Genomic DNA, 12,872 nt, shown 5'->3' with positions numbered 1-12,872 from the left:
TCCCAGTCAGTGTTACTGAGTCAGTGAATTAAATACTGGTCCCCTGTCCCAGTCCGTATTACTGAGTCAGTGAATTACATACCATCTCCCTGTCCCAATCAGTACTGGTGAGCCAGAGAATTAAATACCATGTCAGTCAGCAGTCCTGAGTCAGTGAGTTAATTCGATAAAAACAAGGGCTGCAGATGCTGGAAACCAGAGGCTAGATTAGAGTTGTGCTGGAAAAGCACAGCAGGTCAGGCAGCAGCCGAGGAGCAGGAAAATCGACATTTTGGGCAAAAGCCCTTCATCAGGGATAGAGGCAGAGAGCCTGCAGGGTGGTGGGATAAATAAGAGGGGGGTGGGGCTGGGGAGAAAGTAACATAGAGTACAATCTGTGAATGGGGGTTAGGATGGAGGTGTTAGGACAGAGAGGTGGATGGAGTGGATAGGTGGAAAGAAAGATAGGCAGGGAGGACAGGTCATGAGGGCGGTGCTGAGCTGGAAGGCTGGAGCTGGGGTGAGGTGGGGGGAAGGGGAAATGAGGAAACTGTTGAAATCCACATTGATGCCCTGGGGTAGAAGCGTTCCGAGGCGGAAGATGAGGCGTTCTTCCTCCAGGCATCGGGTGGTGAGGGAGCAGCGGTGAAGGAGGCCCAGTACCTCCATGTCCTCAGCAGAGTGGGAGGGGATGTTGAAATATTGGGCCCCAGGGCGGTGGGGTTGATTGGTGCAGGTGTCTCGGAGAAATACTGTTTCCCAATTCCAGTCAGTTTTACAGAGGTCTGTGAAGTACTTCCATGCTCCTGTCCCAGACAGTTTTACTGAGTCAGTCAATTAAATGCTGTATCTTCAGTACAGTGCAGCAGACCCTCAGTACTGACCCTCCATCAGTGCAGAGCTCCCTCAGTACTGACCCTCCATCAGTACAGAGCTCCCTCAGTACTGACCCTCCATCAGTACAGAGCTCCCTCAGTACTGACCCTCCATCAGTGCAGAGCTCCCTCAGTACTGACCCTCCATCAGTACAGAGCTCCCTCAGTACTGACCCTCCATCAGTACAGAGCTCCCTCAGTACTGACCCTCCATCAGGACAGAACTCCATCAGTACTGACCCTCCATCATTGCAGAGCTCCCTCAGTACTGACACTCCATCAGTGAGGAGCTCCCTCAGTACTGACCCTCCCTCAGTACAGAGCTCCCTCAGTACTGACCCTCCATCAGTGCAGAGCTCCCTCAGTACTGACCCTCCATCAGTGCAGATCTCACTCAGTACTGACCCTCCATCAGTACACAGCTCCCTCAGTACTGACCCTCCATCAGTGCAGAGCTCCCTCAGTAGAGACCCTCCATCAGTACAGAGCTCCCTCAATACTGACCCTCCACCAATACAGAGCTCCCTCAGTACTGACCCTCCATCATTACAGAGCTCCTTCAGTACTGACCCTCCATCAGTGCAGATCTCCGTCAGTACTTACCGTCCATCAGTACAGAGCTCCCACAGTACTGACCCTCCATCATTATAGAGCTCCTTCAGTACTGACCCTCCATCAGTGCAGATCTCCCTCAGTACTGACCATCCATCAGTGCAGAGCTCCCTCAGTCTTGACCCACCATGAGTAATGAGCTCCCTCAGTCCTGACCCTCCATCAGTGCAGAGCTCCCTCAGTACAGACCCTCCATCAATACAGAGCTCCCTCTGTACTGACCCTCCATCAGTACAGAGCTCCCTCAGTACTGACCCTCCATCAGTGCAGATCTCACTCAGTACTGACCCTCCATCAGTACACAGCTCCCTCAGTACTGACCCTCCATCAGTGCAGAACTCCCTCAGTAGAGACCCTCCATCAGTACACAGCTCCCTCAATACTGACCCTCCACCAATACAGAGCTCCCTCAGTACTGACCCTCCATCATTACAGAGCTCCTTCAGTACTGACCCTCCATCAGTGCAGATCTCCGTCAGTACTTACCGTCCATCAGTACAGAGCTCCCACAGTACCGAACCTCCATCATTATAGAGCTCCTTCAGTACTGACCCTCCATCAGTGCAGATCTCCCTCAGTACTGACCATCCATCAGTACAGAGCTCCCACAGTACTGACCCTCCATCAGTGCAGAGCTCCCTCAGTACTGACCCTCCATCAGTGCAGATCTCACTCAGTACTGACCCTCCATCAGGACAGAGCTCCCACAGTACTGACCCTCCATCAGTGCAGATCTCCCTCAGGACTGACCCTCCATCAGTACAGAGCTCCCACAGTACTGACCCTCCATCAGTGCAGATCTCCCTCAGTACTGACCCTCCATCAGTACAGAGCTCCCACAGTACTGACCCTCCATCAGTGCAGATCTCCCTCAGTACTGACACTCCATCAGTACAGAGCTCCCACAGTACTGACCCTCCATCAGTGCAGATCTCCCTCAGTACTGACCCTCCATCAGTGCAGAGCTCCCTCAGTAGAGACCCTCCATCAGTACAGAGCTCCCACAGTACTGACCCTCCATCAGTGCAGAGCTCCCTCAGTACTGACCCTCCATCAGTACAGAGCTCCCTCAGTACTGACCCTCATCAGTACAGAGCTCCTTCAGTAATGACCCTCCATCAGTGCAGATCTCCCTCAGTACTGACCTTCCATCAATACAGAGCTCCCTCAGTACTGACCCTCCATCAGTACAGAGCTCCCTCAGTACTGACCCTCCATCAGTGCAGAGCTCCCTCAGTAGCGACGTCCATCAGAACAGAGCTCCCTCAGTACTGACCCTCCATCAGTACAGAGCTCCCTCAGTACTGACCCTCCATCAGTGCAGAGCGCCCTCAGTACTGACCTTCCATCAGTACAGAGCTCCCTCAGTAGCGACACTCCATCAGTACAGAGCTCCCTCAGTACTGACCCTCCATCAGTGCAGAGCTCCCTCAGTACTGACCCTCCATCATTGCAGAGCTCCCTCAGTACTGACCCTCCATCAGTGCAGAGCTCCCTCAGTACTGACCCTCCATCAGTACAGCGCTCCCTCATTACTGACCCTCCATCAGTGCAGAGCTCCCTCAGTACTGACCCTCCATCAGTGCAGAGCTCCTTCAGTACAGACCCTCCATCAGTGCAGAGCTCCCTCAGTACTGACCCTGCATCAGTGCAGAGCTCCCTTAGGACTGACACTCCATCAGTACAGAGCTCCCTCAGTAGCGACACTGCATCAGTGCAGAGCTCCCTCAGTACTGACCCTCCATCATTGCAGAGCTCCCTCAGTACTGACCCTCCATCAGTGCAGAGCTCCCTCAGTACTGACCTTCCATCAGTACAGCGCTCCCTCATTACTGACCCTCCATCAGTGCAGAGCTCCCTCAGTACTGACCCTCCATCAGTGCAGAGCTCCTTCAGTACAGACCCTCCATCAGTGCAGAGCTCCCTCAGTACTGACCCTGCATCAGTGCAGAGCTCCCTTAGGACTGACACTCCATCAGTACAGAGCTCCCTCAGTAGCGACACTCCATCAGTGCAGAGCTCCCTCAGTAGAGACCCTCCATCAGTACACAGCTCCCTCAATACTGACCCTCCACCAATACAGAGCTCCCTCAGTACTGACCCTCCATCATTACAGAGCTCCTTCAGTACTGACCCTCCATCAGTGCAGATCTCCGTCAGTACTTACCGTCCATCAGTACAGAGCTCCCACAGTACCGACCCTCCATCATTATAGAGCTCCTTCAGTACTGACCCTCCATCAGTGCAGATCTCCCTCAGTACTGACCATCCATCAGTACAGAGCTCCCACAGTACTGACCCTCCATCAGTGCAGAGCTCCCTCAGTACTGACCCTCCAACAGTGCAGAGCTCCCTCAGTACTGACCCTCCATCAGTGCAGATCTCACTCAGTACTGACCCTCCATCAGGACAGAGCTCCCACAGTACTGACCCTCCATCATTGCAGATCTCCCTCAGGACTGACCCTCCATCAGTACAGAGCTCCCACAGTACTGACCCTCCATCAGTGCAGATCTCCCTCAGTACTGACCCTCCATCAGTACAGAGCTCCCACAGTACTGACCCTCCATCAGTGCAGATCTCCCTCAGTACTGACACTCCATCAGTACAGAGCTCCCACAGTACTGACCCTCCATCAGTGCAGATCTCCCTCAGTACTGACCCTCCATCAGTGCAGAGCTCCCTCAGTAGAGACCCTCCATCAGTACAGAGCTCCCACAGTACTGACCCTCCATCAGTGCAGAGCTCCCTCAGTACTGACCCTCCATCAGTACAGAGCTCCCTCAGTACTGACCCTCCATCAGTATAGAGCTCCCTCAGTACTGACCCTCCATCAGTGCAGAGCTCCCTCAGTTGCGACGTCCATCAGAACAGAGCTCCCTCAGTACTGACCCTCCATCAGTACAGAGCTCCCTCAGTACTGACCCTCCATCAGTATAGAGCTCCCTCAGTACTGACCCTCCATCAGTGCAGAGCTCCCTCAGTAGCGACGTCCATCAGAACAGAGCTCCCTCAGTACTGACCCTCCATCAGTACAGAGCTCCCTCAGTACTGACCCTCCATCAGTGCAGAGCGCCCTCAGTACTGACCTTCCATCAGTACAGAGCTCCCTCAGTACTGACCCTCCATCAGTACAGAGCTCCCTCAGTACTGACCCTCCATCAGTGCAGAGCTCCTTCAGTACAGACCCTCCATCATTGCAGAGCTCCCTCAGTACTGACCCTCCATCAGTGCAGAGCTCCCTCAGTACTGACCTTCCATCAGTACAGCGCTCCCTCATTACTGACCCTCCATCAGTGCAGAGCTCCCTCAGTACTGACCCTCCATCAGTGCAGAGCTCCTTCAGTACAGACCCTCCATCAGTGCAGAGCTCCCTCAGTACTGACCCTGCATCAGTGCAGAGCTCCCTTAGGACTGACACTCCATCAGTACAGAGCTCCCTCAGTAGCGACACTCCATCAGTGCAGAGCTCCCTCAGTACTGACCCTCCATCAATACAGAGCTCCCTCTGTACTGACCCTCCATCAGTACAGAGCTCCCTCAGTACTGACCCTCCATCACTGCAGAGCTCCCTCAGTACAGACCCTCCATCAGTGCAGAGCTCCCTCAGTACTGACCCTCCATCAGTGCAGAGCTCCCTCAGTCTTGACCCACCATGAGTAATGAGCTCCCTCAGTCCTGACCCTCCATCAGTGCAGAGCTCCCTCAGTACAGACCCTCCATCAGTACAGAGCTGCCTCAGTAGCGACACTCCATCATTACAGAGCTCCCTCAGTACTGACCCTCCATCAGTGCAGAGCTCCCTCTGTACTGACCCTCCATCAGTACAGAGCTCCCTCAGGACTGACCCCCCATCAGTACAGAGCTCCCTCAGTAGCGACACTCCATCAGTACAGAGCTCCCTCAGTACTGACCCTCCATCAGTGCAGACCTCCCTCAGTACTGACCTTCCATCAGTGCAGAGCTCCCTCAGTAGTGACCCACCATCAGTGCAGAGGTCCCTCAGGACTAACCCTCCATCAGTGCAGAGCTCCTTCAGTACTGACCCTTCATCAGTGCAGACCTCCCTCAGTACTGACCTTCCATCAGTGCAGAGCTCCCTCACTACTGACCCTCCATCAGTGCAGAGCTCCCTCAGTACTGACCCACCATCAGTCATGAGCTCCCAACGTACTGACCCACCATCAGTTCAGAGCATCGTCAGTACGGACCCTCCATCAGTCCAGAGCTCCCTCAGTACTGACCATACATCAGTCCAGAGCTCGCTCAGTACTGACCCTCCATCAGTACAGAGCTCCCTCAGTACTGACCCTCCATCAGTACAGAGCTCCCTCAGTACTGACCCTCCATCAGTTCAGAGCTCCCTCAGTACTGACCCTCCATCAGTGCAGAGCTCCCTCAGTACTGACCCTCCATCAGGATAGAGCTCCCTCAGTACTGACCCTCCATCAGTGCAGAGGTCCCTCAGTATCGACACTCCATCAGTGCAGAGCTCCCTCAGTACAGACCCTCCATCAGTGCAGAGCTCCTTCAGTACCGACCCTCCATCTGTGCAGAGCTCCCTCAGTACTGACCCTCCATCAATACAGAGCTCCCTCCGTACTAACCCTCCATCAGTGCTCAGCTCCCATTGCACTGACCCTCCATCAATACAGAGCTCCCTCAGTACTGACCCTCCATCAGTGCAGAGCTCCCTCAGTACTGACCCTCCATCAGTACAGAGCTCCCACAGTACTGACCCTCCATCAGTGCAGAGCTCCCTCAGTACTGACCCTCCATCAATACAGAGCTCCCTCAGTACTCACCCTCCATCAGTTCAGAGCTCCCTCAATACTGACCCTCCATCAGTGCAGAGCTCCCTCAGTACTGACCCTCCCATCAGTACAGAGCTCCCTCAGTACTGACCCTCCATCAGTGCAGAGCTCCCTCAGTACTGACCCTCCATCAGTGCAGAGCTCCCTCAGTACTGACCCTCCATCAGTGCAGAGCTCCCTCAGTATTGACCCTCCATCAGTGCAGAGCTACCTCAGTAGCGACACTCCATCAGTACAGAGCTCCCTCAGTACTGACCCTCCATCAGTGCAGAGCTCCCTCAGTACTGACCCTCCATCATTGCAGAGCTCCCTCAGTACTGACCCTCCATCAGTGCAGAGCTCCCTCAGTACTGACCCTCCATCAGTACAGCGCTCCCTCATTACTGACCCTCCATCAGTGCAGAGCTCCCTCAGTACTGACCCTCCATCAGTGCAGAGCTCCTTCCGTACAGACCCTCCATCAGTGCAGAGCTCCCTCAGTACTGACCCTGCATCAGTGCAGAGCTCCCTTAGGACTGACACTCCATCAGTACAGAGCTCCCTCAGTAGCGACACTGCATCAGTGCAGAGCTCCCTCAGTACTGACCCTCCATCATTGCAGAGCTCCCTCAGTACTGACCCTCCATCAGTGCAGAGCTCCCTCAGTACTGACCCTCCATCAGTACAGCGCTCCCTCATTACTGACCCTCCATCAGTGCAGAGCTCCCTCAGTACTGACCCTCCATCAGTGCAGAGCTCCTTCAGTACAGACCCTCCATCAGTGCAGAGCTCCCTCAGTACTGACCCTGCATCAGTGCAGAGCTCCCTTAGGACTGACACTCCATCAGTACAGAGCTCCCTCAGTAGCGACACTCCATCAGTGCAGAGCTCCCTCAGTAGAGACCCTCCATCAGTACAGAGCTCCCTCAATACTGACCCTCCACCAATACAGAGCTCCCTCAGTACTGACCCTCCATCATTACAGAGCTCCTTCAGTACTGACCCTCCATCAGTGCAGATCTCCGTCAGTACTTACCGTCCATCAGTACAGAGCTCCCACAGTACCGACCCTCCATCATTATAGAGCTCCTTCAGTACTGACCCTCCATCAGTGCAGATCTCCCTCAGTACTGACCATCCATCAGTACAGAGCTCCCACAGTACTGACCCTCCATCAGTGCAGAGCTCCCTCAGTACTGACCCTCCAACAGTGCAGAGCTCCCTCAGTACTGACCCTCCATCAGTGCAGATCTCACTCAGTACTGACCCTCCATCAGGACAGAGCTCCCACAGTACTGACCCTCCATCATTGCAGATCTCCCTCAGGACTGACCCTCCATCAGTACAGAGCTCCCACAGTACTGACCCTCCATCAGTGCAGATCTCCCTCAGTACTGACCTTCCATCAGTACAGAGCTCCCACAGTACTGACCCTCCATCAGTGCAGATCTCCCTCAGTACTGACACTCCATCAGTACAGAGCTCCCACAGTACTGACCCTCCATCAGTGCAGATCTCCCTCAGTACTGACCCTCCATCAGTGCAGAGCTCCCTCAGTAGAGACCCTCCATCAGTACAGAGCTCCCACAGTACTGACCCTCCATCAGTGCAGAGCTCCCTCAGTACTGACCCTCCATCAGTACAGAGCTCCCTCAGTACTGACCCTCCATCAGTATAGAGCTCCCTCAGTACTGACCCTCCATCAGTGCAGAGCTCCCTCAGTTGCGACGTCCATCAGAACAGAGCTCCCTCAGTACTGACCCTCCATCAGTACAGAGCTCCCTCAGTACTGACCCTCCATCAGTATAGAGCTCCCTCAGTACTGACCCTCCATCAGTGCAGAGCTCCCTCAGTAGCGACGTCCATCAGAACAGAGCTCCCTCAGTACTGACCCTCCATCAGTACAGAGCTCCCTCAGTACTGACCCTCCATCAGTGCAGAGCGCCCTCAGTACTGACCTTCCATCAGTACAGAGCTCCCTCAGTACTGACCCTCCATCAGTACAGAGCTCCCTCAGTACTGACCCTCCATCAGTGCAGAGCTCCTTCAGTACAGACCCTCCATCATTGCAGAGCTCCCTCAGTACTGACCCTCCATCAGTGCAGAGCTCCCTCAGTACTGACCTTCCATCAGTACAGCGCTCCCTCATTACTGACCCTCCATCAGTGCAGAGCTCCCTCAGTACTGACCCTCCATCAGTGCAGAGCTCCTTCAGTACAGACCCTCCATCAGTGCAGAGCTCCCTCAGTACTGACCCTGCATCAGTGCAGAGCTCCCTTAGGACTGACACTCCATCAGTACAGAGCTCCCTCAGTAGCGACACTCCATCAGTGCAGAGCTCCCTCAGTACTGACCCTCCATCAATACAGAGCTCCCTCTGTACTGACCCTCCATCAGTACAGAGCTCCCTCAGTACTGACCCTCCATCACTGCAGAGCTCCCTCAGTACAGACCCTCCATCAGTGCAGAGCTCCCTCAGTACTGACCCTCCATCAGTGCAGAGCTCCCTCAGTCTTGACCCACCATGAGTAATGAGCTCCCTCAGTCCTGACCCTCCATCAGTGCAGAGCTCCCTCAGTACAGACCCTCCATCAGAACAGAGCTGCCTCAGTAGCGACACTCCATCATTACAGAGCTCCCTCAGTACTGACCCTCCATCAGTGCAGAGCTCCCTCTGTACTGACCCTCCATCAGTACAGAGCTCCCTCAGGACTGACCCCCCATCAGTACAGAGCTCCCTCAGTAGCGACACTCCATCAGTACAGAGCTCCCTCAGTACTGACCCTCCATCAGTGCAGACCTCCCTCAGTACTGACCTTCCATCAGTGCAGAGCTCCCTCAGTAGTGACCCACCATCAGTGCAGAGGTCCCTCAGGACTAACCCTCCATCAGTGCAGAGCTCCTTCAGTACTGACCCTTCATCAGTGAAGACCTCCCTCAGTACTGACCTTCCATCAGTGCAGAGCTCCCTCACTACTGACCCTCCATCAGTGCAGAGCTCCCTCAGTACTGACCCACCATCAGTCATGAGCTCCCAACGTACTGACCCACCATCAGTTCAGAGCATCGTCAGTACGGACCCTCCATCAGTCCAGAGCTCCCTCAGTACTGACCATACATCAGTCCAGAGCTCGCTCAGTACTGACCCTCCATCAGTACAGAGCTCCCTCAGTACTGACCCTCCATCAGTACAGAGCTCCCTCAGTACTGACCCTCCATCAGTTCAGAGCTCCCTCAGTACTGACCCTCCATCAGTGCAGAGCTCCCTCAGTACTGACCCTCCATCAGGATAGAGCTCCCTCAGTACTGACCCTCCATCAGTGCAGAGGTCCCTCAGTATCGACACTCCATCAGTGCAGAGCTCCCTCAGTACAGACCCTCCATCAGTGCAGAGCTCCTTCAGTACCGACCCTCCATCTGTGCAGAGCTCCCTCAGTACTGACCCTCCATCAATACAGAGCTCCCTCCGTACTAACCCTCCATCAGTGCTCAGCTCCCATTGCACTGACCCTCCATCAATACAGAGCTCCCTCAGTACTGACCCTCCATCAGTGCAGAGCTCCCTCAGTACTGACCCTCCATCAGTACAGAGCTCCCACAGTACTGACCCTCCATCAGTGCAGAGCTCCCTCAGTACTGACCCTCCATCAATACAGAGCTCCCTCAGTACTCACCCTCCATCAGTTCAGAGCTCCCTCAATACTGACCCTCCATCAGTGCAGAGCTCCCTCAGTACTGACCCTCCCATCAGTACAGAGCTCCCTCAGTACTGACCCTCCATCAGTGCAGAGCTCCCTCAGTACTGACCCTCCATCAGTGCAGAGCTCCCTCAGTACTGACCCTCCATCAGTGCAGAGCTCCCTCAGTATTGACCCTCCATCAGTGCAGAGCTACCTCAGTACTGACCCTCCATCAATGCAGAGCTCTCTCAGTACTGACCCTCCATCAGTACAGAGCTCCCACAGTAGCGACACTCCATCAGTGCAGAGCTCCCTCAGCATTGACCCTCCATCAGTGCAGAGCTCCCTCAGTACTGACCCTCCATCAGTGCAGAGCTCCCTCAGTAGCGACACTCCATCAGTGCAGAGCTCTCTCTGTAGTGACCCTCCATCAGTACAGAGCTCCCTCAGTACTGACCCTCCATCAGTGCAGAGCTCCCTCAGTACTGACCCTCCATCAGTGCAGAGCTCCCTCAGTACTGACCCCCCATCAGTACAGAGCTCCCTCAGTACTGACCCTCCATCAGTGCAGAGCTCCCTCAGTACTGACCCCCCATCAGTACAGAGCTCCCTCAGTACTGACCCTCCATTAGTGCAGAGCTCCCTCAGTAGCGACTCTCCATCAGTGCAGAGCTCCCTCAGTAGCAACACTCCATCAGTACAGAGCTCCCTCAGTACTGACCCTCCATCAGTGCAGAGCTCCCTCAGTACTGACCCTCCATCATTGCAGAGCTCCCTCAGTACTGACCCTCCATCATTGCAGAGCTCCCTCAGTACTGACCCTCCATCAATACAGCGCTCCCTCATTCCTGACCCTCCATCAGTGCAGAGCTCCCTCAGTACTGACCCTCCATCAGTGCAGAGCTCCTTCAGTACAGACTCTCCATCAGTGCAGAGCTCCCTCAGTACTGACCCTGCATCAGTGCAGAGCTCCCTTAGGACTGACACTCCATCAGTACAGAGCTCCCTCAGTAGCGACACTCCATCAGTGCAGAGCTCCCTCAGTACTGACCCTCCATCAATACAGAGCTCCCTCTGTACTGACCCTCCATCAGTACAGAGCTCCCTCAGTACTGACCCTCCATCACTGCAGAGCTCCCTCAGTACAGACCCTCCATCAGTGCAGAGCTCCCTCAGTACTGACCCTCCATCAGTGCAGAGCTCCCTCAGTACTGACCCACCATGAGTAATGAGCTCCCTCAGTACTGACCCTCCATCAGTGCAGAGCTCCCTCAGTACTGACCCTCCATCAGTACAGAGCTCCCTCAGTACTGACCCCCCATCAGTACAGAGCTGCCTCAGGAGCGACACTCCATCATTACAGAGCTCCCTCAGTACTGACCCTCCATCAGTGCAGAGCTCCCTCTGTACTGACCCTCCATCAGTACAGAGCTCCCTCAGGACTGACCCCCCATCAGTACAGAGCTCCCTCAGTAGCGACACTCCATTAGTACAGAGCTCCCTCAGTACTGACCCTCCATTAGTGCAGACCTCCCTCAGTACTGACCTTCCATCAGTGCAGAGCTCCCTCAGTAGTGACCCACCATCAGTGCAGAGCTACCTCAGGACTAACCCTCCATCAGTGCAGAGCTCCTTCAGTACTGACCCTTCATCAGTGCAGAGCTCCCTCAGTAGTGACCCACCTTCAGTGCAGAGCTCCCTCAGTACTGACCCTCCATCAGTGCAGAGCTCCCTCAGTACTGACCCTCCATCGTGATTGGAGTGAGTCTGGCCAGGTGTATCTCACTGAATATGAATTCCCTGATTGTCGCTGTTAACCCGGAACAATCAAGGAATCCTTGCTGACAGATGTCAGCAGGGAATTCAGAGAGTCTCCTCGCTCTGGGGCCTGGCTCTGAGCTAGCTAGTCAGAGTCCATGTATTGTGCATGTGTAAATAAAGGGTGACTTGGTGATCGGAGACTGGCCTCGCTGCTGTTAGTTCGAAGGGAAAGCAGTGGGGAGTACAAAGAGGCTACAAACAGATATGGACAGGTGTACTGAATGGTCAAGCAATTAATCGATTAAATATATTGTGTAGAAATATCAAATGTCAGATAAAAATAACAAGAAAGAATTTTGTTGTTTTAAATTTTAGAAGGTGGCAATATCTTGCAATGTTAGAATGAAACATTTGCAGCCGACTATTTACAAATTAATTCACTGGCATATTAAAATCCCAGTTCCCTGTCCAGTCCACACTTCCAGACCCAGTAACATTGTTCCCCCATGTGAGGGCAGTTTTCTGAGTGAACATTATAACATGGCAACGTGAAAGTACTGACTGTAACAGAGTTTGCTATATATCATTATAAGAGACTTTGCTGTATTGTTGAATTAGATTTAAAACACTGGCAGATGGAATGTAACATGGTGAGATGTGATTCACATTTGCAGGAATAATAGAAAGCAAAAGGTTTTTGTACAAAATCGCGAAAAGGTATGAACCATTACTTTGCAGCAGAATTATAGTGTCTCTGTGTGAATATCAGAAAGTTAACATCATGGTATAGCCAACAATTAGGAGAACAAATAATATGTTGCCAGTTATAGCCAGGAGACTGTATTAAGTATGTGAGGAAGTGTTGCTGTGAGTCCCTTTACATCAAATGATCCCATTCACTGAACATATTAATATCCTTTGGAGTTCCGACTGCACATTTGTCACACAGTCACACACACACAAAATCTCTCTCAAACACTCAACCACATTCTCAACCAAACACACAGGACACACAGTCGCACCCAAAAACAAGAGATAATAGACAATAGGTGCAGGAGTAGGCCATTCTGCCCTTCGAGCCTGCACCACCATTCAATATGATCATGGCTGATCATTCCTAATCAGTATCCTGTTCCTGCCTTATCTCCATAACCCTTGATTCCACTATCTTT

At 53.4% G+C, this 12,872-nt stretch overlaps 1 protein-coding gene across 1 annotated transcript; it reads left to right on the top strand.

Annotated features, from left to right (window-relative positions):
* Positions 1-779: 779 nt before the first annotated feature.
* Positions 780-11,756, top strand: LOC148147693 (uncharacterized). Its single transcript, XM_087994627.1, is given in 10 exon segments — positions 780-1,445; positions 2,857-3,114; positions 4,538-4,791; positions 5,716-6,347; positions 6,514-6,710; positions 6,976-7,056; positions 8,116-8,486; positions 9,378-10,009; positions 10,374-11,263; positions 11,595-11,756. Coding segments are annotated over 10 exon segments (4,143 nt in total).
* Positions 11,757-12,872: the final 1,116 nt, after the last annotated feature.

The sequence above is a fragment of the Chiloscyllium plagiosum genome, unplaced genomic scaffold (assembly GCF_037043375.1).
Source record: "Chiloscyllium plagiosum isolate Xiang-an unplaced genomic scaffold, Cpla_swu_hap1 HiC_scaffold_15, whole genome shotgun sequence".
NCBI lineage: Eukaryota > Metazoa > Chordata > Chondrichthyes > Orectolobiformes > Hemiscylliidae > Chiloscyllium > Chiloscyllium plagiosum.
The sequence above is the reverse complement of the archived record's forward strand: the minus strand, read 5'-3'. Positions and strand labels throughout refer to the sequence as shown.